General features: G+C 49.9%; 1 protein-coding gene across 6 annotated transcripts in view; it reads left to right on the plus strand.

Moving 5' to 3' along the window:
* The window catches only part of oplah (5-oxoprolinase, ATP-hydrolysing), a 119,902-nt gene that overhangs the window by 52,968 nt on the left and 39,780 nt on the right, over window positions 1–27,154 (plus strand). For all 6 annotated transcript variants that reach the window (XM_085987282.1, XM_085987287.1, XM_085987288.1 and 3 more), the window contains exons 15-16: window positions 4,597–4,735; window positions 16,659–16,771. In XM_085987282.1, the coding sequence (XP_085843408.1) occupies window positions 4,597–4,735; window positions 16,659–16,771 (252 nt within the window). The remainder of the gene's footprint in view (window positions 1–4,596; window positions 4,736–16,658; window positions 16,772–27,154) is intronic.

The raw sequence follows: 27,154 nt of genomic DNA on the forward strand, positions 1-27,154 counted from the left end.
CCCTTAAAGTCCCTGGATCATCCCATACTGTGACCCTTCACCCTAAAAGTCCCTGGATCATCCCATACTGTGACCCTTCACCCTTAAAGTCCCTGGATCATCCCATACTGTGACCCTTCACCCTAAAAGTCCCTGGATCATCCCATACTGTGACCCTTCACCCTAAAAGTCCCTGGATCATCCCATACTGTGACCCTTCACCCTGACACCCCATGGATCATCCCATACTGTGACCCTTCACCCTAAAAGTCCCTGGATCATCCCATACTGTGACCCTTCACCCTAAAAGTCCCTGGATCATCCCATACTGTGACCCTTCACCCTAAAACCCCATGGATCATCCCATACTGTGACCCTTCACCCTAAAAGTCCCTGGATCATCCCATACTGTGACCCTTCACCCTAAAACCCCATGGATCATCCCATACTGTGACCCTTCACCCTGACACCCCATGGATCATCCCATACTGTGACCCTTCACCCTGACACCCCATGGATCATCCCATACTGTGACCCTTCACCCTGACACCCTATGGATCATCCCATACTGTGACCCTTCACCCTAAAACTCCATGGATCATCCCATACTGTGACCCTTCACCCTGACACCCTATGGATCATCCCATACTGTGACCCTTCACCCTAAAACTCCATGGATCATCCCATACTGTGACCCTTCACCCTGACACCCCATGGATCATCCCATACTGTGACTCTTCATCCTAAAACCCCATGGATCATCCCATACTGTGACTCTTCACCCTAAAACCCCATGGATCATCCCATACTGTGAACCTTCACCCTAAAACCCCATGGATCATCCCATACTGTGACTCTTCACCCTGACACCCCATGGATCATCCCATACTGTGACTCTTCATCCTAAAACCCCATGGATCATCCCATACTGTGACTCTTCACCCTAAAACTCCATGGATCATCCCATACTGTGACCCTTCACCCTGACACCCCATGGATCATCCCATACTGTGACCCTTCACCCTAAAACCCCATGGATCATCCCATACTGTGACCCTTCACCCTGACACCTCATGGATCATCCCATACTGTGACCCTTCACCCTAAAACCCCATGGATCATCCCATACTGTGACCCTTCACCCTGACACTCCATGGATCATCCCATACTGTGACCCTTCACCCTGACACCCTATGGATCATCCCATACTGTGACCCTTCACCCTAAAACTCCATGGATCATCCCATACTGTGACCCTTCACCCTGACACCCCATGGATCATCCCATACTGTGACTCTTCATCCTAAAACCCCATGGATCATCCCATACTGTGACTCTTCACCCTAAAACCCCATGGATCATCCCATACTGTGAACCTTCACCCTAAAACCCCATGGATCATCCCATACTGTGACTCTTCACCCTGACACCCCATGGATCATCCCATACTGTGACTCTTCATCCTAAAACCCCATGGATCATCCCATACTGTGACTCTTCACCCTAAAACTCCATGGATCATCCCATACTGTGACCCTTCACCCTGACACCCCATGGATCATCCCATACTGTGACCCTTCACCCTAAAACCCCATGGATCATCCCATACTGTGACCCTTCACCCTGACACCTCATGGATCATCCCATACTGTGACCCTTCACCCTAAAACCCCATGGATCATCCCATACTGTGACCCTTCACCCTGACACCCCATGGATCATCCCATACTGTGACCCTTCACCCTAAAACTCCATGGATCATCCCATACTGTGACTCTTCACCCTGACACCCCATGGATCATCCCATACTGTGACTCTTCATCCTAAAACCCCATGGATCATCCCATACTGTGAACCTTCACCCTAAAACCCCATGGATCATCCCATACTGTGACCCTTCACCCTGACACCCCATGGATCATCCCATACTGTGACTCTTCACTGTAAAAGCCCATGGATCATCCCATACTGTGACCCTTCACCCTAAAAGCCCATGGATCATCCCATACTGTGACCCTTCATCCTAAAACCCCGTGGATCATCCCATACTGTGACCCTTCACCCTAAAACCCCATGGATCATCGAATACTGTGACCTTCACCCTAAAACCCCATGGATCATCCCATACTGTGACTCTTCACCCTGAAACCCCATGGATCATCCCATACTGTGACTCTTCACCCTGACACCCCATGGATCATCTCATACTGTGACCCTTCACCATAAAACCCCATGGATCATCCCATACTGTGACCCTTCACCCTGACACCCCATGGATCATCTCATACTGTGACCCTTCACCATAAAACCCCCTGGATCATCCCATACTGTGACTCTTCACCCTGACACCCCATGGATCATCTCATACTGTGACCCTTCACCATAAAACCCCATGGATCATCCCATACTGTGACCCTCCACCCTAAAAGCCCATGGATCATCCCATACTGTGACCCTTCACCCTAAAACCCCGTGGATCATCTCATACTGTGACCCTTCACCCTAAAACCCCATGGATCATCCCATACTGTGAACCTTCACCCTAAAACACCATGGATCATCCCATACTGTGACCCTTCACCCTAAAACCCCGTGGATCATCCCATACTGTGACCCTTTACCCTGACACCCCATGGATCATCCCATACTTTGACCCTTCACCCTAAAACCCCATGGATCATCCCATACTGTGACCCTTCACCCTAAAACCCCATGGATCATCCCATACTGTGACTCTTCACCCTAAAACCACATGGATCATCCCATACTGTGACCCTTCACCCTAAAACCCCATGGATCATCCCATACTGTGACCCTTCACCCTGACACCCCATGGGCAGGGGGGGTAGGGGTAGGGGGAATGTGGGGTAGGGGGGATGTGGGGGTAGGGGGAATGTGGGGGTAGGGGGGATGTGGGGGTAGGGGGGATTGTGGGGGTAGGGTGGATGTGGGGGTAGGGGGGATGTGGGGGTAGTGGGGATGTGGAGGTAGGGGGGATGTGGGGGTAGGGGGGATGTGGGGGTAGGGTGGATGTGGGGGTAGGGGGGATGTGGGGGTAGGGGGGATGTGGGGGCAGGGGGATTGTGGGGGTAGGGGGGATGTGGGGGCAGGGGGGGATGTGGGGGTAGGGGGGATGTGGAGGTAGTGGGGATGTGGAGGTAGGGGGGATTGTGGGGGTAGGGGGGATGTGGGGGTAGTGGGGATGTGGAGGTAGGGGGGATTGTGGGGGTAGGGGGGATGTGGGGGTAGGGGGGATGTGGGGGTAGGGGGGATGGGTGGATGTGGGGGTAGGGGGGATGTGGGGGTAGGGGGGATGTGGGGGTAGGGGGGATTGTGGGGGCAGGGGGGATGTGGGGCAGGGGGGGATGTGGGGGTAGTGGGGATGTGGAGGTAGTGGGGATGTGGGGGTAGGGGGGATGTGGGGGTAGGGGGGATGTGGGGGTAGTGGGGATGTGGGGGTAGGGGGGATGTGGGGGTAGGGGGGATTGTGGGTGTAGTGGGGATGTGGGGGTAGGGGGGATGTGGGGGTAGGGTGGATGTGCGGGCAGGGGGATTGTGGGGGTAGGGGGGATGTGGGGGTAGGGTGGATGTGGGGGTAGGGTGGATGTGGGGGCAGGGGGATTGTGGGGGTAGGGGGGATATGGGGGCAGGGGGGATGTGGGGGTAGTGGGGATGTGGGGGTAGGGGGGATTGTGGGGGTAGGGTGGATGTGGGGGTAGGGTGGATGTGGGGGTAGGGGGGATTGTGGGGGTAGGGGGGATGTGGAGGTAGGGGGGATGTGGGGGCAGGGGGGATGTGGAGGTAGGGGGGATGTGGGGGTAGGGGGGTAGGGGGGATGTGGGGGTAGGGGGGGTAGTGGGGATGTGGGGGTAGTGGGGATGTGGGGGTAGGGGGGATGTGGGGGTAGGGGGGATTGTGGGTGTAGTGGGGATGTGGGGGTAGGGGGGATGTGGGGGTAGGGTGGATGTGGGGGCAGGGGGATTGTGGGGGTAGGGGGGATTGTGGGGGTAGGGGGGATGTGGGGGTAGGGTGGATGTGGGTGTAGGGCGGATGTGGGGGCAGGGGGATTGTGGGGGCAGGGGGATTGTGGGGGTAGGGGGGATTGTGGGGGTTGGGGGGATGTGGGGGTAGGGTGGATGTGGGGGCAGGGGGGATGTGGAGGTAGGGGGGATGTGGGGGCAGGGGGGATGTGGAGGTAGGGGGGATTGTGGGGGTAGGGGGGATGTGGGGGCAGGGGGGATGTGGGGGCAGGGGGGATGTGGAGGTAGGGGGGATGTGGGGGCAGGGGGGGATGTGGGGGCAGGGGGGATGTGGGGGTAGTGGGGATGTGGGGGTAGGGGGGATGTGGAGGTAGGGGGGATTGTGGGGGTAGGGGGGATTGTGGGTGTAGTGGGGATGTGGAGGTAGGGGGGATGTGGGGGCAGGGGGGATGTGGGGGCCGGGGGGATGTGGAGGTAGGGGGGATGTGGGGGCCGGGGGGATGTGAGGGTCTGGGGGTGTGGGGGTAGTGGGGATGTGGAGGTAGGGGGGGATTGTGGGGGTAGTGGGGAAGTGTGGTAGTGGGGTGTGCGGTAACTTGATGCAACGCTGTCCTGACACTTTGTGCTGTGTTGCCAGGTACATGAATGAGTTTGGCTTCATTATACCGGAGCGGCCAATCATCGTGGACGACATTCGCGTGCGAGGCAGCGGCAAGTCCGGTGTCCAATCGGAACAGAGGATGAGGCCCAGCAGGAGAGAGGCTCGTGTGGAAACTGTACGTGGGGTGACCGACAGCGCCAGCGACAACGGAACAGGAACTATTACCCCTGTTAAGCTGTCCCTGTTCATTAACCCAGTCACTGACTGACATTAGTTCCTGCTCATTAGCCCAGTCACCGACTGACATTGGTCCCTGCTCATTAGCCCAGTCACTGGCTGACGTTGGTCCCTGCTCATTAACCCCATCACTGACTGACATTGATCCCTGCTCATTAACCCCATCACTGACTGACAGTGGTCCCGATTCATTAACCCCGTCACTGACTGACATTGGTCCCTGCTCATTAACCCCGTCACTGACTATCATTGGTCCCTGTTCATTAACCCCATCACTGACTAACATTGGTCCCTGCTCATTAACCCAGTCACTGACTAACATTGGTCCCTGCTCATTAGCCCAGTCACTGACTAACATTGGTCCCTGCTCATTAACCCCGTCACTGACTAACATTGGTCCCTGCTCATTAACCCAGTCACTGACTGACATTGGTTCCTGCTCATTAACCCCGTCACTGACTGACATTGGTCCCTGCTCATTAACCCAGTCACTGACTATCATTGGTCCCTGTTCATTAACCCCGTCACTGACTAACATTGGTCCCTGCTCATTAGCCCAGTCACTGACTAACATTGGTCCCTGCTCATTAACCCCGTCACTGACTAACATTGGTCCCTGCTCATTAACCCAGTCACTGACTGACATTGGTTCCTGCTCATTAACCCCGTCACTGACTGACATTGGTCCCTGCTCATTAACCCAGTCACTGACTATCATTGGTCCCTGTTCATTAACCCCGTCACTGACTAACATTGGTCCCTGCTCATTAACCCAGTCACTGACTATCATTGGTCCCTGCTCATTAACCCCGTCACTGACTAACATTGGTCCCTGCTCATTAACCCCGTCACTGACTAACATTGGTCCCTGCTCATTAACCCAGTCACTGACTATCATTGGTCCCTGCTCATTAACCCCGTCACTGACTGACATTGGTCCCTGTTCATTAACCCCGTCACTGACTGACATTGGTCCCTGCTCATTAACCCCGTCACTGACTAACATTGGTCCCTGCTCATTAACCCAGTCACTGACTAACATTGGTCCCTGCTCATTAGCCCAGTCACTGACTAACATTGGTCCCTGCTCATTAACCCCGTCACTGACTGACATTGGTCCCTGCTCATTAACCCAGTCACTGACTGACATTGGTCCCTGCTCATTAACCCAGTCACTGACTAACATTGGTCCCTGCTCATTAACCCAGTCACTGACTGACATTGATCCCTGCTCATTAACCCCGTCACTGACTGACATTGGTCCCTGCTCATTAACCCAGTCACTGACTGACATTGGTTCCTGCTCATTAACCCCGTCACTGACTGACATTGGTCCCTGCTCATTAACCCCATCACTGACTAACATTGGTTCCTGCTCATTAGCCCAGTCACTGACTAACATTGGTTCCTGCTCATTAACCCAGTCACTGACTAACATTGGTTCCTGCTCATTAACCCAGTCACTGACTAACATTGGTCCCTGCTCATTAACCCAGTCACTGACTGACATTGGTCCCTGCTCATTATCCCGTCACTGACTGACATTGGTCCCTGTTCATTAGGAATGAAATATGAAGAGAGATTGGGTCGATTAGGCTTATATTCGCTGGAGTTTAGAAGAATGAGAGGGGATCTCATTGAAACTTATAAAATTCTAACAGGACTAGACAGACTAGATGCAGGAAGGATGTTCCCGATGGTCGGGGAGTCCAGAACCAGAGGTCACAGTCTAAGGATAAGGGGTAAGCCATTTAGGACAGAGATGAGGAGGAATTTCTTCACCCAGAGAGTGGTGAACCTGTGGAATTCTCTACCACACAAGGCAGTTGAGGCCAATTCATTAAATATATTACAGAAGGAGTTAGATATATTTCTTAAGGCTAAAGGGATCAAGGGATATGGGGAGAAAGCAGGGACAGGGTACTGAATTTGGATGATCAGCCATGATCTCATTAAATGGCGGAGCAGGCTCGAGGGGCCGAATGGCCTACTCCTGCTCCTATCTTCTATGTTTCTATGTTTTTATTCATTAACCCAGTGTCATTAACTACAATCATTACCTATTCATTAACCCAGTGACATTAACTACCATCTTTACCTATTCATTAACCCAGTGGCATTAACTACAATCATTACCTATTCATTAACCCAGTGACATTAACTGCAATCTTTACCTATTCATTAACCCAGTGACATTAACTACCATCTTTACCTATTCATTAACCCAGTGTCATTAACTACCATCTTTACCTATTCATTAACCCAGTGACATTAACTACCATCTTTACCTATTCATTAACCCTGTGACATTAACTGCAATCTTTACCTATTCATTAACCCAGTGACATTAACTACAATCTTTACCTATTCATTAACCCTGTGACATTAACTACCATCTTTACCTATTCATTAACCCAGTGACATTAACTACCATCTTTACCTATTCATTAACCCAGTGACATTAACTACAATCTTTACCTATTCATTAACCCAGTGACATTAACTACCATCTTTACCTATTCATTAACCCAGTGACATTAACTACCATCTTTACCTATTCATTAACCCAGTGACATTAACTGCAATCTTTACCTATTCATTAACCCTGTGACATTAACTGCAATCTTTACCTATTCATTAACCCAGTGACATTAACTACAATCTTTACCTATTCATTAACCCTGTGACATTAACTACCATCTTTACCTATTCATTAACCCAGTGACATTAACTACCATCTTTACCTATTCATTAACCCAGTGACATTAACTACAATCTTTACCTATTCATTAACCCAGTGACATTAACTACAATCTTTACCTATTCATTAACCCAGTGACATTAACTACAATCTTTACCTATTCATTAACCCAGTGACATTAACTACAATCTTTACCTATTCATTAACCCAGTGACATTAACTACAATCTTTACCTATTCATTAACCCAGTGACATTAACTACCATCTTTACCTATTCATTAACCCAGTGACATTAACTACCATCTTTACCTATTCATTAACCCAGTGACATTAACTACAATCTTTACCTATTCATTAACCCAGTGACATTAACTGCAATCTTTACCTATTCATTAACTCAGCGGAAACAGAAAATCAAACAGCGGGACCAATGGTTCCAGTGGAACGCGGTTCTCTAGTGGGGCACTTTGGTCCTTCTCGTCTCTCACCAAAATCCCAGTGCTGATTAAACTTGTGGCATTAAAAGGATACGGTTACAGGAAAGGAGGGCTGCAGCCTACACCGATCTGTCACTGAGTGTCCTGGGTGGGGAGTCAACCTGACGGCGAGAATGCCTCAGCCCCAAAGTCCCTCCCATGAGGACCTGGATTTGAGCTATTGGTGATGAATAATATAACGTAATCCAAAACGGCTTGGCTGTGATGCCGCTCATGGTCGATAGTACCATGGTTGACATATCGAGGACGGCCAGTGGGAGGGGAGGTACCAGAGATCTGCCACCACCTGTGGAACCTCTACCCTTGCAAGGACCAGCGCCACAAGGAGAGGAGGAAAAGGAGGCCGGGAGTCCTTCAATCTCTGTAGTTTAACTGAAGCCCTGGTCAGAGAGTGGTGTAGCCAAGCGTATAACGGCGTCCTTCACAACTCTCCCGATCAGGAGGTGTGCCAGTGTGAGGGTCCTGAGGACTACAGTGATATTCCGATATTCAGTCTACACCTAGGGGGAGCAATTCAGTTGGTTGGTGCATCCCATTAGGGCAGTAGCGCCGGGGTGAGGTGAATTCAGCGCCGCACGCTAAATCTAGTCACCCCTTAGCGCCATCGCTAACAGTTAGCGCCTGGGGCTTTAGCGCTAGGCAGAGTGGCACCCTTGCCATCGCACCTATCATCTCCGTGTGCATGCCCATCAACCTTCTTCTGAAGGCCTCCTCATCTGAGTCCTGTGCAATAGAACTCGCATGTGAACTCGCCCTCCGGGGAGTTGACTCCCGAGCTACCCTTTCCCCCAGGCCTTGCTGCAGCCTGCTCGTCACCGGTGCATCACCCTGTGCAGATCCCGTAACTATACAGCACCAACCACTGTACATGGCCTTCTTTGATCTCACAAAGGCCTTCGACACTGTCAACCGTGAGGGATTATGGAGTGTCCTCCTCAAATTCAGCTGCCCTCAAAAGTTTCTCACTATCCTCCACCTGCTTCATGACGACATGCAAGCTGTGATCCTGACCAACAGTTCCACCACAGACCCAATTCACCTGTCAAGCAAGGCTGTGTCATCATACCAACGCTCTTCTTGATCTTCCTTGCTGCAATGCTCCATCTCACCCTCAGTAAACGCCCCACTGGAGTGGAGCTAATTTACAGAACAAAAGGGAAACTGTTCAACCTCCGTCGCCTCCAGTCCAGATCCAAGGTCGTCCCATTCTCTGTCGTCGAATTACAGTATGCAGACGATGCTTGCGTCTGCGTTCACTCGGAGGTCGAACTCCAAACTGTGGTGTATGTGCCTTTAAGAGCCCCCTGTGTACTGTAATGCCGGTAATGGCCACTCGGGCTATATAAGCCTGTATAGTGTCTTGTATCTGTTAGTTCACCTCCAGACTTTGTTCAGTAAACACCTGTGAAACCAACTCCTGCATTCCATGTCTCCATTAACACACGGATACAACAGTGGCGACGAATTGGAAACGGACTTACCTGCAATTCGGCAGCACCTCAAGCAGATCGATTCCTCAGACGAAAGTCGAAGAAAAACAAGAAAGAAAAAAAAAAACTGTGGTTTCACCAGCTAGCCGAGCTGGTGGCAGGTACTGCAATAATCCTTCCTGGGCGGCGGGCTGGGGCTCCATCGTCTGGCTCTGCAGCAGGGCCGAGCAGCGAAGGCGGAGGCAAACAGAGACAGAGGGTGGAGCACTCGGGAGACGGCCGGCGCTGCAAAGCAGGTCGGCGTTCGGACCAAGCAGAGGGAGGGAAAAGTCCCAGAGAGTCCGGCGGGATCGAGCCTCCACCTATTAAAAATACCTATGTAAATAAAAACTGCGGAGAACAGCATTGTCAGCAGCGGCAGCGGCGGGAAAGCGCGGGAGGCGCCATTTTTTTTCTGCGGGGAAGAAAGGAAAGCGCAGGAGGCGCCATTTTTTTTCAGGATGCCTAAGACTGGCAATATTACTGCTTTCGATAGCGATATAGAGGATTGGACCACATATGTGGAAAGAGTGAAGGTATATTGCACAGCAAATGAAATAGAGGATGATAAAAAGGCATCAGTACTTCTAAATCTAATGGGCGCAAGGACATACGGGCTGTTACGAAACTTAATCACTCCAGCCAAACCGAAGGACAAGAATTTTAAGGAGATTGTTGATACCCTACAGGAGCACTTAAACCCAACACCGCTGCTGATAGCGGAACGATTCAAATTCTTCAGGAGGAATCAGCACAAGAATGAAAGTAACGCTGATTACCTCACCGAATTAAGGAAGCTGTCAAAGCACTGCCAATTCGGGGCAGGACTGGCAGATTCTCTTCGAGACAAATTCGTCTGCGGTCTCCTAAGTGAAGGAACACAGAAAAGGCTACTTTCTGAGAAAGATTTGACACTGGACAAGGCTTTCAGTGTGGCTGTATCATACGAAGCAGCCGCAAGAGGAGCTGCAGAGATACAGCAAAAGCCATAGGACTTCGGCACCCATGAAATGACACAGGGTTTCGAGAGATGTTATCGCGGCGGCAGATCCACCCATGACCAGAGGGTCTGCTGGTTCAAGGACAAAGCATGCAGGCAATGCGGAAAGATTGGACACATTGCATGTGTATGCCGATCTGGAAACAAAAAATTCACGGATAGGAAAAAAATCAATAAGGAAAAGTACAGAAAGGTACAAATGATGACGGACAGTAGCTCCGAAGACCAGAAGAGCGATAGCGACTCCAGAAACAAGAGACTAAGCTGTCTCAAATTACATAATGTAATTGCCAAAGAAGATTACCAGACCATTTGGGTTACCCTCACGATAGCAGGGTCCCCAGTTAAAATGGAGCTAGATACAGGATCAGCTCTGACCGTCATAAGTCGACGGGATTACGAGCGGCTATTTCCGCATATACCTTTGAAAGACACATCCATTATCTTGAAAACATATACGGGGCAGAAAGTATACCCCAAAGGGAAAATAAGGGTGCCTGTTGTATACAACGGCAAGGAAATACAGAAGTTGTATTTATACGTTCTGCAAGATGGTGGTCCACCGCTGTTGGGACGTGAATGGATCAGGAAGATACGTTTAGACTGGCACTCCATTCAGGCACTGACGGTGACCAGTAAGAAAAAAAATGATGATGACGTCATACCTGAACGATTAAAAGACATCTTGGCCAACGCCAAGGAAGTGTTTCAACAGGAACTAGGAACCTTGAAAGGTGTCACCGCCTCAATAAAAGTGGAAGATGCGGCAATTCCCAAGTTTTTTAAGGCAAGGCCGGTGCCATACGCAATTCGTCCAGCAGTCGAGGCAGAGCTGGAGAATTTGGAAAAGGCAGGCGTATTATCCAAGATAGATTGGAGCGAGTGGGCAACACCCATCGTCCCGGTCATGAAGAAAACGTTGAATAATGATAAATCTGAAGAACAGAGAAAAATTCGCATCTTTGGGGACTTCAAGGTGACTGTAAACCCGGTCCTTCACACGGTACAGTATCCTCTTCCAAGGATAGAAGATATTTTCGCCTCACTATCCGGAGGGCAACGTTTCACCAAAATTGACTTGGCACAGGCATATCTACAGATGGAGGTTGAAGAGGCCTCTAAAAAGTATCTCACGATAAATACACACAAAGGCCTGTACCAGTACAATTGACTGGTTTTCGGAGTAGCATCAGCTCCAGCTGTCTGGCAAAGAGCTATGGAGCAAATCCTCCAAGGGATTCCGGGGACTCAATGCTACCTAGACGACATCCTTGTAACAGGAGAAAACGACAACGAGCACCTTGCCAATTTGGAGCAGGTGCTCACTAGGCTGAGAGAACGGGGCCTACGAGCAAATCGCCCCAAGTGCGAATTTTTCCAGAAACAAATATCATATTGTGGCCACATAATTAACGAGGAAGGGTTGCATAAGTCACCTGAAAAAATTGAAGCGGTCATAAAAGCCCCAGCACCTGAAAATGTCTCACAATTAAGGTCGTTCCTGGGATTGATAAATTACTATCATAAATTTTTACCGAACTTGTCAACTCTTCTGCACCCTCTTAACGAACTGCTACAAACGGGAGTAATTTGGAAATGGAGCGAAGACTGTAAACGTGCCTTCCATAAATGCAAAGGCTTGATCACGTCCACGGAAGTTTTGGCTCATTACAACCCATCACTGCCAATCAGACTGGCGTGCGATGCATCCCCTTACGGCGTAGGAGCGGTATTATCGCATAGATTCCCTGATGGCTCGGAGCGGCCGATAGCTTTTGCGTCACGCTCATTGAACTCAGCTGAGCGTAACTATGCCCAGATCGACAGGGAAGCACTCAGCCTGGTATGGGGAGTGAAGAAATTCAACCATTACCTACACGGACAAAAATTTACCTTGTTGACTGACCATCAACCCCTCGTCTCCATATTCAACCCTAAAAAGGGCGTTCCCATTATGACAGCGCAAAGGCTACAGAGGTGGTCCCTTTTCCTAGGGGCACACCAATATGACATAGAATACAAAGGATCAAAACAGCATGGGATTGTTGACGGTTTATCGCGCCTACCGTTGCCAACGGTAGAAGAGGCACCTACAGTGGACCCAGTGGAGATGTTCCACTCAACCATAGTGGAATGTCTACCAGTAACAAATTCTGCCATTGAAAAGGAAACGAGAAATGACCCGACTCTCTCACGAGTCTACGATTTAACGGTGAAGGGATGGCCAGCACATGGCGAACCACTGTTGCCAGCATTCTCGCAAAGAAGAGAACAGCTGTCAGTGTGCCGAGGAACCTTGATGTGTGGATCCAGAGTGGTGATTCCACCCAAACTCCAGGATAAAGTGCTAAAGGAGCTTCACGAGGGGCATCTGGGTGGAGTGAAAATGAAGAACCTAGCCAGAGCGTTTGTGTGGTGGCCAGGTATCGATGGAGACATCGAAGAAATGACCAAGAGCTGCCTAGAATGCCAGAAGGTCCAAAACGCCCCACCACAAGCCCCTCTACATCCATGGGAGTGGCCCTCATCTCCATGGCAAAGGGTACACATCGACTTTGCTGGTCCATTTATGGACTCAATGTTCTTAATCGCGGTGGATGCACACTCCAAGTGGCCGGAGGTAATAAAGATGTCCTCCACCACCACGGAAAAAACCATCACAGTATTAAGGACCATATTTGCCAGGAATGGGCTGCCTGAACAGATCTGTTCTGATAATGGACCGCAATTTGTGTCCGAAGAATTCAGGAAGTTCTTAAAAAACAATGGGGTTAAGCACTACACGTCCGCCCCATACCATCCCGCCACCAATGGATTGGCTGAAAGGTTTGTCCAGACCTTCAAGAAGGCCATAAAGGCCATGGGTAATGAAGACATAAATCTACAGCATAAGGTAGATAACTTCTTGTTTGCATACAGGAATGCAACACATGTGGTTACCAACCAAACTCCCGCCATGATGTTCTTCAATAGAAGCCTAAGATGCCGGCTGGATTTGATCAAGCCAAACATCAGAAGGGATGTAGAGAACCGGCAATTTCAAGGCATGAATGAAAGACCAATTAGAACCTTCCAGATAGGTCAACAAGTTTTGGCCCGGGACTACCGTACCGAGAAATGGCAGCCTGGAACTATTTGCACACGACTAGGACCGCTGATGTATACCGTGGACATTGGAGAAAGCATAATAAGGCGCCATGCTGACCAGATCATAGAGTCATCCGAAAAGGGACAAACTACACCACAACTCTATACGCCTAATGATGAAGCAGAGATACCCATAGTATCTACCTCCGATCCGGTGATACTGGAACCAGATGAACCCGACACTGGCATTCAATCTGAATCGACCTTGCCAAAAGAACCTACTACACCACCAAAAGCTACTGCACCACCGAGGCGTTATCCGGACTGAGTCAGGAAGCCTCCAGAGAGACTGACTTATAATTGATTAACTGCAGCAAATGTGTAGATTATTGTTCTTGTAACATGTTAATTAATGATTACTTAAAATGTTATGTACTGGTTGTCTAAAAGGGGAGGAATTGTGGTGTATGTGCCTTTAAGAGCCCCCTGTGTACTGTAATGTCGGTAATGGCCACTCGGGCTATATAAGCCTGTATAGTGTCTTGTATCTGTTAGTTCACCTCCAGACTTTGTTCAGTAAACACCTGTGAAACCAACTCCTGCATTCCGTGTCTCCATTAACACACGGATACAACACAAACCATCATCAACACCTTCACCGAAGCGTACGAGAACATGGGCCTTACATGAAACATCCGTAAGACAAAGGTCCTCTACCAACCTGCCCCTGCCACACAGTGCTGCCCCCCGATTATCAAAATCCACGACAAGGCCTTGGACAACGTGGACCACTTTCCATACCTCGGGAGCCTACTGTCAACAAGGGCAGACGTTGACGACGAAGTCCAACACCGCCTTCAGTGTGCCAGTGCAGCCTTCGGTCGCCTGAGGAAGAGAGTGTTTGAAGACCAGGACCTCAAACCCGGCACTAATCTCATGATCTACAGGGCAGCAGTGATACCCGCCCTGCTGTATGCCTCAGAGACATGGACCATGTACAGCAGGCACCTCAAAGCACTGGAGAGGTACCACCAACGCTGCCTCCGCAAGATCCTGCAAATCCATTGGCAGGATAGGCGCACCAACGTGAGTGTTCTTGCCCAGGCCAACATCCCCAGCATCGAAGCTTTGACCACGCTCAATCAGCTCCGATGGACGGGTCACATTGTCCGCATGCCCGATACGATACTCCGAAAACAACGCTCTACTCGAAGCTCCGGCACGGCAAGAGAGCCCCAGGTGGGCAGAGGAAACGCTTCAAGGACACCCTCAAAGCCTCCTTGAAAAAGTGTAACATCCCCACCGACACCTGAGAATCCCTGGCCCAAGACCGCACAAAGTGGAGGAGAAGCATCCGGGAAGGTGCCGAACACCTCGAGTCTCTTTGCCGGGAGCAAGCGGAAGCCAAGCGCAGGCAGCGCAAGGAGCGCACGTCAACCCAAGCACCCCACCCACCCGCCCCTTCAACCACTGTCTGCCCCACCTGTGACAGAGACTGTAGGTCCCGCATTGGACTCATCAGTCACCTGCGAACTCATTTTTAATGTGGAAGCAAGTCATCCTCGGTTCCGAGGGACTGCCTAAGAGAAGAGAGAGACTAGCCTCTAAAGATCGTGTAGTGCCAGTATCTGAGCTGGTGCCTGCGGGTGAGACATGCAGTGACACGGTGTCTTCTTTGTGCTTCAAGCTGCTCAGCTACTTGCTCATTATCTGAAAGCATAAAGGCACAAGAGTCGGGTTAAGGGGAGGAGAGGGGAGGGGAGGGGGGCAGGAAGGGAGAAAGGCATGTATGCAGCATGATTCGCTGGAAAGTGGGAAAGGAAGGCTTGTGGGGTGAGGGGGAAGTGGAATGTGAGAAGAAGGAAGGGGATGAACATACCGTTGTTGTCCCCAAGAGGGTCAACGTTGCCGGTGGCCACGGCGCCCACCACCTGGTGCCCAATGATTTGCAGCACTTTCCTCCAGCGCAGAAAGTGGTTGGGTGTCAGGTTTTCCCCCGCCTGTGCGCTCCTGCTCCCTCCTGTTGTGAGCAACCTTGGCCTGCAGGAAAAAGGAAAGTGTGTGAGTGAGTGTGGAGCAATGTGTTTGGGAGATGTGCCTGCCATAGTTGAATATATTTAAGAAGGAGATAGATAGATTTCTGGACACAAAAGGCATCAAGGGGTATGGGGAGAGAGCAGGAATATGGTATTGAGATAGAGGATCAACCATGATCATATTGAATGGCAGAGCAGGCTCGAAGGGCCGAATTGCCTACTCCTGCTATTTTTCTATGTTTCTATGTCATTTTGTGCAAGGTGTGAGATGTGGGTGTGAGTGTTGGTAGGTGGAGATTGTTGGTGGTTGAGTGCTGGGGGTGTGGTGCTTTTGCCAGTGTGTGCAGACAGGTTCAGATGGTGGTATGCAGCATTTGTTGAAACATTGACTCACCCTGACCACCCGAGTGAGGTCGTTAAATTTCTTCCTGCACTGTGTGTGGGTCCTGGGGTCCACACTACTGCCCGAGACCTGCTGCGCAACCTCCCTCCACATGATCCGGAAGTCTTGCGGCAAAGGCCTCCTGCCACTTGCCGGGTAGAGCACCGCCCTCCGTCTCTCCACAGCGAAGACCAACGCCTCCAATGCCTGGTCGCAGAATCTGCGAGCTTTCTCCCTGGGCCGTTGATCTGCCATAATGACACCTTCATCAGTGGTCCGGTTCCTTCTCCTTGGCCTTCTGCTGCTTGCTGAGACAGCTGCAGAACCAGCAATGCTGAGAATGAGGTTCTGCAGCATGATTGAACCTTCCCTTTAAGAACTTGAAACAGCCTGTGGCAATGATGACTAACGATTAGACTGCACCTGATATTGGTTAGCGCTTTGAGTCTAACGCCACTGAGCTCAGTCATTAACGCTTGATTTCGCGCTCCTCCCATCCTTTCTTTGAGTGATGACATGGAATTTTGCATGCAGCGAGATTCATTAGCACCTGGCGTTAAATCTCAAACTTTTCCAAAGTTACCGCCCACTCCTGGGCGCTAATGAATTTCTCCCCCCTAGAGTTTGGAACCATGACACAATGGCCCCTCTTCCAGCTTAAAGCCTTCTCTTTCCCTATTGGTCGGCAGGTGGTAAAGTGTTACTTTGATGACGGTTACCTGGATACCGCTGTATACCTGCTGGAGGAGCTGTCATGTGATGACACAGTTGCCGGACCCGCAATCATCATTGATAAAAACAGGTAGGAAGCTCCAGTCATGTCTCAGGTCTATCTGGGTGTGTGTGTGTGTGCGCACAGGTGTATATGTGTGCATGTTGCCAGGAGCAATGAGCAGATACAGACAACTTCACAAGTGGGACTGTTGCTGTTAAATGAACACAGATTGATGTTTGTTTCTTGTTTCTCTGAATCTCGCTTTCTCTCGGTCTCTTGCTCCTTTATCTGTTTCTCTTGCTCCTTTACCTGTTTCTCTCACATTCATTTTCTCAGTCTCTCACTGTATTTCGCGGTTCCCATGGTCTCTTCAGCCCAATTTTAACTTAACTCTCCCAGTGAGAACGGGACAGGTTCAGATCAATCAGCCATACGATCTGCACTTGCCCATCCTCACCAGGTGGGTTAGATTAAAATCGGGGCCTCTGTTTATCCTAATCTCTCTTTCTCAGTCTCTCTCATGCCCTCTCCTTATTGGCTCTTTATCCTAGTTTCTCACTCTGTCTCAGTTCTTCTCTTTCTCAGTATGTCTCTCGTTCTTTCTGTCTTGGTATCTTTTTGCTCCTTTTTTCAGTATCCCATTCAGTGTCTCACTCTTTCTCAGTCTTGCTCTGAGTTAAAAGGTTGTGGGTTCAAGCAGCCCATGCCCGCATGCAACAAGACCTGGACAACGTTCAGGCTTGGGCTGATAAGTGGCAGGTAACATTTGCGCCACAGAAGTGCCAGGCAATGACTATCTCCAACAAGCGAGAGTCTAACCACCTCCCCTTGACATTCAACGGTATTACCATCGCTGAATCCCCCACCATCAACATCCTGGGGGTCATCATTGACCAGAAACTTAACTGGACCAGCCACATAAATATTGTGGCAACAAGAGCAGGTCAGAGGCTGGGTATTCTGTGGCGAGTGTCTCACCTCCTGACTCCCCAAAGCCTTTCCACCATCTACAAGGCACAAATAAGGAGTGTGATGGCATACTCTCCACTTGCCTGGACGAGTGCAGCTCCAACAACATTCAAGAAGCTCGCCTCCATCCAGGACAAAGCAGCCCACTTGATTGGCACCCCATCCACCACCTTAAACATTCACTCCCTCCACCACCGGCGCACCATGGCTGCAGTGTGTACCATCTACAAGATGCACTGCAGCAACTTGCCAAGGCTTCTTCGGCAGCACCTCCCAAACCCATGACCTCTACTGCCTAGAAGGACAAGGGCACATGGGAACACCACCACCTCCAAGTTCCCCTCCAAGTCACACACCATCCTGACTTGGAAATATATCACTGATCCTTCATCGTCGCTGGGTCAAAATCCTGGAACTCCCTCCCTAACAGCACTGTGGGAGTACCTTCACCACACGGACTGCAGCAGTTCAAGAAGGCGGCTCACCACCACCTTCTCAAGGGCAACTAGGGATGGGCAATAAATGCCGGCCTTGCCAGCGATGCCCACATCTCATATACGAATTTAAAAAAACTCCAGAGACTTGAGCACATAATTCAGGTTGACAATCCCAGTGCAGTACTGAAGGAGTGCTGCACTGTCAAGGTGCCGTCTTTTGGAGGAGCCGTTAAGCCAAGGCCCCGTCTGCCCTCTCGGGCGATTGTAAAAGATCCCACAGCACTAGAAAGAAAGAAAGACTTACATTTATATAGCGCCTTTCATTACCACCGAACATCTCAAAGCGCTTTACAGTCAATGAAGTACTATTTGAAGTGTAGTCACTGTTGTAATGTGGGAAACACGGTAGCCAATTTGCGCACAGCAAGCTCCCACAAACAGCAGTGTGATAATGACCAGATTGTTATATATTTTGTGTTCTATTGTGTGTTCTCCTCCCACCTGTGGTGGCGCTGTCACAGGAGATAAATGGTTGGGTGTTCTCTGTTAAGTTTAGCTCTCTTTGTTCGGAACTTTCCAGAACTTCCTTTCCTTCCAATAAAGCACTTCATGTTTGAATCTCTGAGTTCTGAGTCCTAAATTGTGTCTAGGTAGAAAGGTACCGATACAACAAGTGGCAACGAGGAGCGGATGAATCTGCGTACGTTACGGGTGCAGTGAGTAAACAGAAAATTTAATTTGAAACGTGAGATGGCTACTATATTAGGAAACATCGGTGATTTTGATGAAAATGTGGAGCAATGGAGCGCTTATACAGAACGTTTTGACTATTTTGTATTGGCGAATGCGGTGGCAAATGAAAAGGTCGTGCCTACCTTTTTGAGTGTAATCGGGCCGAAGACATTCAATTTACTTCGCAGCCTCGTGCAACCAGATAAGCCAGGAACTAAAACATATAAGCAACTAGTGGAAATTCTTGGAGCACATTTTTCACCAAAACCTCTGGTTATTGCTGAGAGATTTAGATTTCATAAACGGAATCAAGAGGAGGGGGAATCAGTGACGATGTTTATTGCTGTTTTAAAAAGGTTGTCGGAACACTGCCAGTTCAAGGAGGTGCTGAATGACACCATTAGAGACAGACTTGTGTGTGGTCTGCAAAATGCAGCCACACAGAAGCGCCTTCTTACTAAGGACAACCTTACTCTTGAAAAGGCCATTGAAGTTAGTGTCTCCACGGAGATGGCGGAAAAGGAGGCTCACCAGTTGAGTTCAACAGGGAGAGTTCACAAGGTGTCGTTTGAGCCTAAAGGTGCGCGGAACGGCACATGTTACCGTTGTGGGAAAACAGGCCATCACGCTAATGACTGCTGGTGTACGGAGCTGGAATGCCGAAATTGTGGCAAAAAGGGTCACATTGAACGCGCCTATAGAGGTAAAAAAAGAACAGACAGAGCTGGGAAGCATGGAAGCAAAATGTCTGTATTTGGACAAGAGAGGAAAAAGAGTGTTCATTCAGTGCAGTATGATGGAACAAGCAAAACAGAGGGGAGCGACACCTCTGAGGAGGAAGAGGTGCACATACTGACGGTTGCAGGTGATTTAAATGGCTACTGGGTGTCACCACTGGTGGAGGGTCAATCAGTGCGGATGGAGGTGGACACAGGCGTGGCTGTGTCCCTTGTTTCAGACACTGTCTACAACAAAATGCTAAAGCATCTTACCCTTCAGCCAACAAACATTGTGCTAAAGACGTATACCGGCGAACCTGTGGCCATGAGAGGTGTCATTGAGGTGACAGTTAAATTGAACGGACAGACTGCAAAACTGCCACTATATGTGGTAAAGGGAAATTACCCATCGCTACTGGGACGTGCGTGGCTAGAGAAAATCACGCTGGACTGGCCTGCAGTCCGCATGATGTCAAAAGGGGAGTCAGGTCTGACTGCAGTGTTAAACAAACATGCAGAACTCTTCAATGGGGAACTTGGGAGCATGAAAAAGATCAGCGTGAGACTGGACATTAAACCTGACAGCAAGCCGAAGTTTCACAAAGCCCGACCTGTACCCTATGCAATTAGGCCAAAAGTTGAGGCTAACTTGGAGGCCTTAGTCGAGAATGGAATCCTGGAGCCTGTGAGCGTGAGCAAATGGGCCACACCCATTGTTCCTGTCCTGAAAAAGGATGGATCTGTTCGAATCTGCGGGGATTTTAAAGTGACTATTAACCCGGTGCTGTCTGCGGAACAGTACCCTCTTCCCCTCATTGATGATCTTTTTACGGGCCTGGCCGGAGGACAAAAGTTCAGCAAAATAGACTTATGCCAGGCTTATCTACAAATGCATGCCGATGACAAATCAAAGGAGCTGCTGACAATTGTGACACACAAGGGGCTATACAGGTACTGCCGCCTTCCGTTTGGAATTACGTTGGCCCTTGCTCTATTCCAAAGGGCAATGGATCAGATTTTGAGTGGACTGCCAGGAGTCCAGTGCTACCTGGACGACATCCTTGTCACTGGGACAAATGAGGAGGATCATCTTCTGAACTTGGATGCGACACTACAATGACTGAAAGAGTACGGACTCAGAGTTCGTAAAGACAAATGTGAATTCTTTCAGTCTTCAGTTGAGTACCTGGGGCATGTGATTGACGCTACTGGCCTGCATAAGGCGCCGTCAAAGGTCAAGGCGATCGTGGAGGCCCCAGCACCCCAGAATGTGAGCCAGTTACGTTCATTTCTGGGGCTACTTAACTACAATGGGAAGTTTATTCCAGACTTAGCAACATTGCTGAAGCCGTTACATCAGTTGCTATGTCAAGGCAAAACATGGAAATGGACTGAACTGTGCAACGAAGCTTTCGCCCAAGCAAAGAAAGCATTGCTGAAATCGGAGGTCCTGACACACTTCGACCTAAAGCTACCCGTGCAGCTAGCATGTGATGCATCACCATATGGTGTGGGAGCAGTCATATCCCACATCATGCCTTCGGGTGAAGAGAAACCTATCGCTTTTGCATCACGCACCTTGAACAAGGCCGAGAGTAACTATGTGCAGATCGAGCGCGAGGCCTTGGGAATCGTTTTTGGGAATTCGAAAATTTCATCATCAGTACCTGTTTGGGAGAAGGTTCACACTCCTGACGGACCACCGTCCATTGACTTCAATCTTCGGGCCCCACACCGAAATTCCGTCTCTCGCTGCAAGCAGGATGCAAAGGTGGGCTTTACTGTTGTCAGGACACACATACAACATCAAATATCGCAAATCAGACTTGCACAGCAACGCAGACGGTCTCTCGAGGCTACCCTTGCCTGTTACTCCCCCAGAGCCTCGTCAGATAGACATCTTCTACTTTAGACAAGTGGAGGGAGCACCTGTCACTGCAGTTCAGCTGCGAAGGTACACCCGCAACGATCCAGTCCTGTCTGAGGTAATGGACGATGTCATTCGAGGGAGAGTCATAGAGTCATAGAGTCATAGAGTTTTACAGCACAGAAAGAGGCCCTTCGGCCCATCGTGTCTGCGCCGCCCATCCATCCCTGTCCAGTCTAATCCCATTTTCCAGCATTTGGTCCATAGCCTTGTATGCAATGGCATTTCAAGTGCTCATCCAAATGCTTCTTGAATGTTGTGAGGGTTCCTGCCTCTACCACCCTTTCAGGCAGTGAGTTCCAGCTTCCAACCACCCTCTGGGTGAAAAAGTTCCTCCTCAAATCCCCCCTAAATCTCCTGCCCCTTACCCTGAATCTGTGCCCCCTTGTTATTGACCCCCCTACTAAGGGGAAAAGTTCCTCTTTATCTACCCTATCTATGCCCCTCATCATTTTGTACACCTCAATCAGGTCCCCCCTCAGCCTCCTTTGCTCCAAGGAAAACAACCCCAGCCTGTAGAGTCTCTCTTCATAGCTAAGGCGCTCCATCCCAGGTAACATCCTGGTGAATCTTCTCTGCACCCTCTCCAGAGCAATCACATCCTTCCTATAGTGAGGCGACCAGAACTGCACACAGTACTCCAGCTGTGGCCTCACCAGCGTTTTGTACAGCTCCATCATAACCTCCCTACTCTTATATTCTATGCCTCTGCTAATGAAGGCAAGTATCCCATATGCCTTTTTAACCACCTTATCTACCTGCTCCGCTGCCTTCAGGGATCTATGTACATGTACACCAAGGTCCCTCTGACCCTCTGTACTTCCTAGGGCCCTACCACCCATTGTGTATTCCCTTGCCTTATTTGACCGTCCAAAATGCATCACCTCGCATTTTTCCGGGTTAAATTCCATTTGCCACTTTTCCGCCCATCTGACCAACCCGTTAATATCGTCCTGTAGCCTGAGACTTTCCTCCTCGCAATTTACCACCCCACCTAGATTCTCCTAGTTTGAAACCTTATGTTTCAAAAAGAAATGAGCTCTCCGTCCAGGCAGGTTGTCTTCTTTGGGGACGCCGTGTCATCATTCCGCCACCTCTGAGGGAACCTATACTGCAACAACTTCATACAGGCCACAGTGGGATGGTTCGGATGAAGGAAATGGCAAGAAGCTACTTCTGGTGGCCAGCTCTCGATGGGAATATTGAGGAGAAAGCCAAAACATGTTCCCCATGTCAAAGGGTCCGGAATGTTCCACAGCTGGCAACCCTACACCCCTGGGATTGGCCTGCAGAAGTGTGGCAGCGAGTACATGTGGACTTCGCCGGTCCTTTCGAAGAGAAGATGTTTATGGTGGTTGTGGACGCTCGTAGCAAGTGGCCGGACGGGTCGCTGTGATGAGGTCTACCACGGCAGAGAAAACAGTTGAGAAACTTGGTGAGATGTTCAGCCGTTATGGCTCACCGGAACAACTCGTAAGTGACAACGGTCCACAATTTGTATCACAGGAGTTTGCAACCTTCCTGCATGTGAATGGTGTCCAACACATCAGGTCTGTGCCCTATCATCCCTCTACTAACGGCCAGGCAGAAAGGTTTGTGCAAACTTTGAAGCACGCCTTGAAGGCATCGCAATGTCAGGGCTCAATCCACCAACGTCTGAACAGCTTCCTGTTGTCCTACAGGAACGAGCCGCATGCCACAACCAAAACTTCCCCCGCTTCGCTCATGATGAAGAGGCAGTTGCGGACAAGTTTTGACTTACTCAAACCTCCAAGGGCAGAACAGGTTGTCCATTGTCAACAACAAGCTCAAGTTGAAAAGAGAGAGAAAAGAGCCAAGGAGAGACGGTTTCACCCTGGAGAGCACGTCCTAGCTCGAAACTACAACACGGGACCGAAATGGGTTCCTGCTACGGTGATCGCGCAGACAGGCCCTGTGTCTTACACGGTTGAGACTGCTGAGGACGTCGTCTGGAGAAGACACACAGATCAACTGTTGCTAGGAGCAGAGACAGCCACAGAGGCTCCAACGGCTGGTTGGCCTGAACTGTTTCCAGATGATACCGCAAACCAGCATCCTTTGCCACAGTGCTCTTCTCCAACACAGGAAGTCAAAGAGACTGTTCCACCTGTGCAAACTCCTGACTTTCAACTGACACAGGCACCTTCTCCATCCAGGCCTGTGTCAATGCCTACTGCTGTGGAAGCCAGCGATGACCGCTGGTATCCTGTCAGAGAGCGGCGGCCTCCAAGACGCTTGGATCTGTAGGCTTAGTGACTTACCCACAAGACTGGGGCAGAATAAACCCCAGGGTAAAGTCAGGGTTTGAGGCAGTCTACCTCTACCCTAGGTTCATTGAGTGCATTGAAAGTAACTTACCTGTTGAGGAATAATGTGGACCTTCCATTTAAGAGGGGAGGAAATGTTATGTATTTTGTGTTCTATTGTGTGTTCTCCTCCCACCTGTGGTGGCGCTGTCACAGGAGATAAACGGTTGGGTGTTCTCTGTTAAGTTTAGCTCTCTTTGTTCGGAACTTTCCAGAACTTCCTTTCCTTCCAATAAAGCACTTCATGTTTGAATCTCTGAGTTCTGAGTCCTAAATTGTGTCTAGGTAGGAAGGTTATGTTGATTGACGGATAAATATTGGTCAGGACTATTTCAAAAAAGAGCAGGGGAATTCTCCCTGGTGTCCTGACTGTAGTGTATGTGCCTTTAATAAGTCAGAACTACTTTTTACAGCTCCTGTATACTGTAGTACCGGCAGTGACCACACCGGTATATAAGCTGTGCGCATGCCTCTGTACCCCAGTCTAGAGATTACCCTCCTCCAGTAAAGACCTGTTATTTGTTAATGTACAGCATCCGTGTGATTATTTATCCACTGAACCACGGATCTAACAGTGGCGACGAGTGTCGATTCGAATCTACCTGCAACATAAAAAATAAAAAAAATAGTCGAGTCCAGGAACACGGGCGTCGACCGCGAGCAACCGCCCAGCAGTCAGGCAGAGATCCAACTTCGCTGGGGAGGCTGTGCAGAGCCGGGCTTGGTTCCCCAGCCACAACGAGCAGTAAGAGACCGACGACAGGTCCAGAGCAGACCCTTCCCGAGCAGCGGCGGCTGGAGCCGACCGACGGCAGAGAGAGAGCCGAGCAGCGTCGACGGGGTAAGAAAGAGGGTGAAGAGAGCAGGGCGCAGCCGGGGGTTGATCACCGAGCAGCGTCGAGGAAAAATACTGCAAACCGGAGAGAGAGAGGGTAAGAAACAGCTGGGTTCTAGACTGAGCGGCGTCGACAAATATCAAGAGGAGAACATGCAGAGCACAGCCAGGGATCGCGGGCTGATCAGGGTCCGCGGGGCGAAGCAAGGGGAGACGCTATTGAGCCGCGGAGAAGCAGGGAGAGTGCGGGAGGCGCCATTGAGCCGCGGAGAAGGAAGAGCGCAGGAGACGCCATTTTGCGAAGCCGCAGCGGAGAAGACGGGCGAGCGCGGGAAGGAAGGAAAGCGCGGGAGACGCCATTTTGTGCCAGCGGAGAAGAAGGGGAAGCGCGGGAGGCGCCATTGGTGATCGTTAACGCACAACCAAGGATGCCGAAGAGTGGCAGTATCTCTACGTTCGACAATGAAGTCGAAGATTGGGCGACATATGTGGAACGTATTGAGGTGTGCTGCAGGGCGAATGAAGTGCCAGATGCTAATAAAGCACTGGTTCTGTTAAATTCCATGGGTGCAAAAACTTATGGGTTACTGCGAAATCTAATAACCCCAGAGAAGCCGGTAAACAAGAATTTTGAAAGCATAGTAGAAATCCTACAGGACCACTTAAACCCCACACCGCTGCTGATAGCAGAACGATTTAAGTTCCATAAAAGGAACCAACACAAAGACGAAAGCAATGCTGAGGACCTAACGGAACTGCGCAAGCTATCGTAATACTGCCAGTTTGGAGCGGGACTAGCAGACACGTTAAGGGACAAGTTTGTGTGTGGGCTACAAAGTGAAAGAAGCCGTTTCTGGGTTCCATCAGAAAAGGACCTTACGCTGGACAAAGCTTTCAGTATGGCAGTATCACACGAAGCAGCCGCAAGGGGCGCTGCAGAGATACAACGGAGACCGCAAGAATATGGCACCAACGAAATGACCTATGGAACAGGGAAGTGCTATCGCTGCGGCAGAACAACACATGACCAGAAAGATTGTTGGTTCAAGGACCAAGTGTGCAGACAGTGTGGGAAAGCAGGACACATAGCAAGAGTCTGCAGGTCTGGGAAGAAAACCAACAGTAAGAAATCTCCACAGGAGAAGTACAAAAAGGTACACCAGGTGATGGACAGTGGTTCAGACGAACAGAAAAGTGAAACAGACTCCGGAAGCAAGGAGCTGGGTTGTCTGAAACTACATAATGTAACCGAAATGGGGGATCACCAGACTATCTGGGTTACACTCAAGATAGACGGAGTCCAAGTGGAAATGGAATTGGACACAGGGTCAGCTCTAACAGTCATAAATCAAAGAGACTACAAGCGGCTATTTTCACACATACCCTTGAAAGCTACAGAGATTGTCTTGAAGACGTATACGGGGCAAAAAGTCTACTCCAAAGGGAAAATAAGGGTGAAAGTGACATATAAAGGTCAGGAAATACCTAAAATGGATATATATGTATTGCCAAATGGAGGACCACCACTGCTAGGACGTGAATGGATCCGGAAGATACAATTAGATTGGCATTCCATACAGGCACTGAAGGTTGAGGCCAAAAAGGATGACGACGTCACACCTGGACGACTGTCAAAAATGCTAACTGACGCAAAAGAAGTGTTCCAGGAGGGACTAGGAACACTAAAAGGAATAACAGCAACAATTAAAATAGAGGAAAATGCAAGCCCAAAGTTTCTGAAGGCCAGACCAGTGCCTTATGCGATCAGACCAGCGGTTGAAGCAGAGCTGGAAGGGTTGGAACGTTCAGGAGTACTGTCCAAAGTGGACTGGAGCGAGTGGGCTACACCCATCGTTCCTGTAATGAAGAGGTCGTTGAGTAATACGCCTGGGGAACCAAAGAAGGTCCGCATCTGTGGGGATTTTAAGGTGACAGTGAACCCAGTCCTTCACACGGTGCAATATCCGCTTCCACGAATTGAGGATATTTTCGCCTCGCTATCTGGTGGTAAACGCTTCACCAAAATTGATCTAGCCCAGGCGTACTTGCAAATGGAGGTAGAAGAAGCTTCAAAACATTACCTTACGATCAACACCCATAAAGGTCTCTATCAATACAACTGGCTGGTGTTTGGAGTAGCCTCGGCTCCGGCTATCTGGCAAAGGGCGACGGATCAGGTCCTGCAAGGGATTCCAGGGACCCAGTGTTATTTGGACGACATCTTGGTCACGGGCGAAAATGACGGTGATCACCTCGCTAACTTGGAGAAGGTGCTCGCCAGATTAAAGGAATATGGGCTACGAGCTAATCGCCACAAGTGTGAGATTTTCCAGAAACAGATCTCGTATTGCGGCCACGTCATCGATGAAGAGGGGTTACATAAGTCCCCTGACAAGATTGAGGCAGTAGTCAAGGCTCCAGCACCGGAAAATGTGTCACAACTGAGGTCGTTCCTCGGGCTGGTAAACTATTACCACAAGTTCTTACCAAATTTGTCTACGGTATTACACCCGCTGAACACCCT

Source organism: Somniosus microcephalus, chromosome 5 (genome assembly GCF_052327205.1).
Source record: "Somniosus microcephalus isolate GS21.2 chromosome 5, FLI_Smic_1.0, whole genome shotgun sequence".
Taxonomy (NCBI): domain Eukaryota; kingdom Metazoa; phylum Chordata; class Chondrichthyes; order Squaliformes; family Somniosidae; genus Somniosus; species Somniosus microcephalus.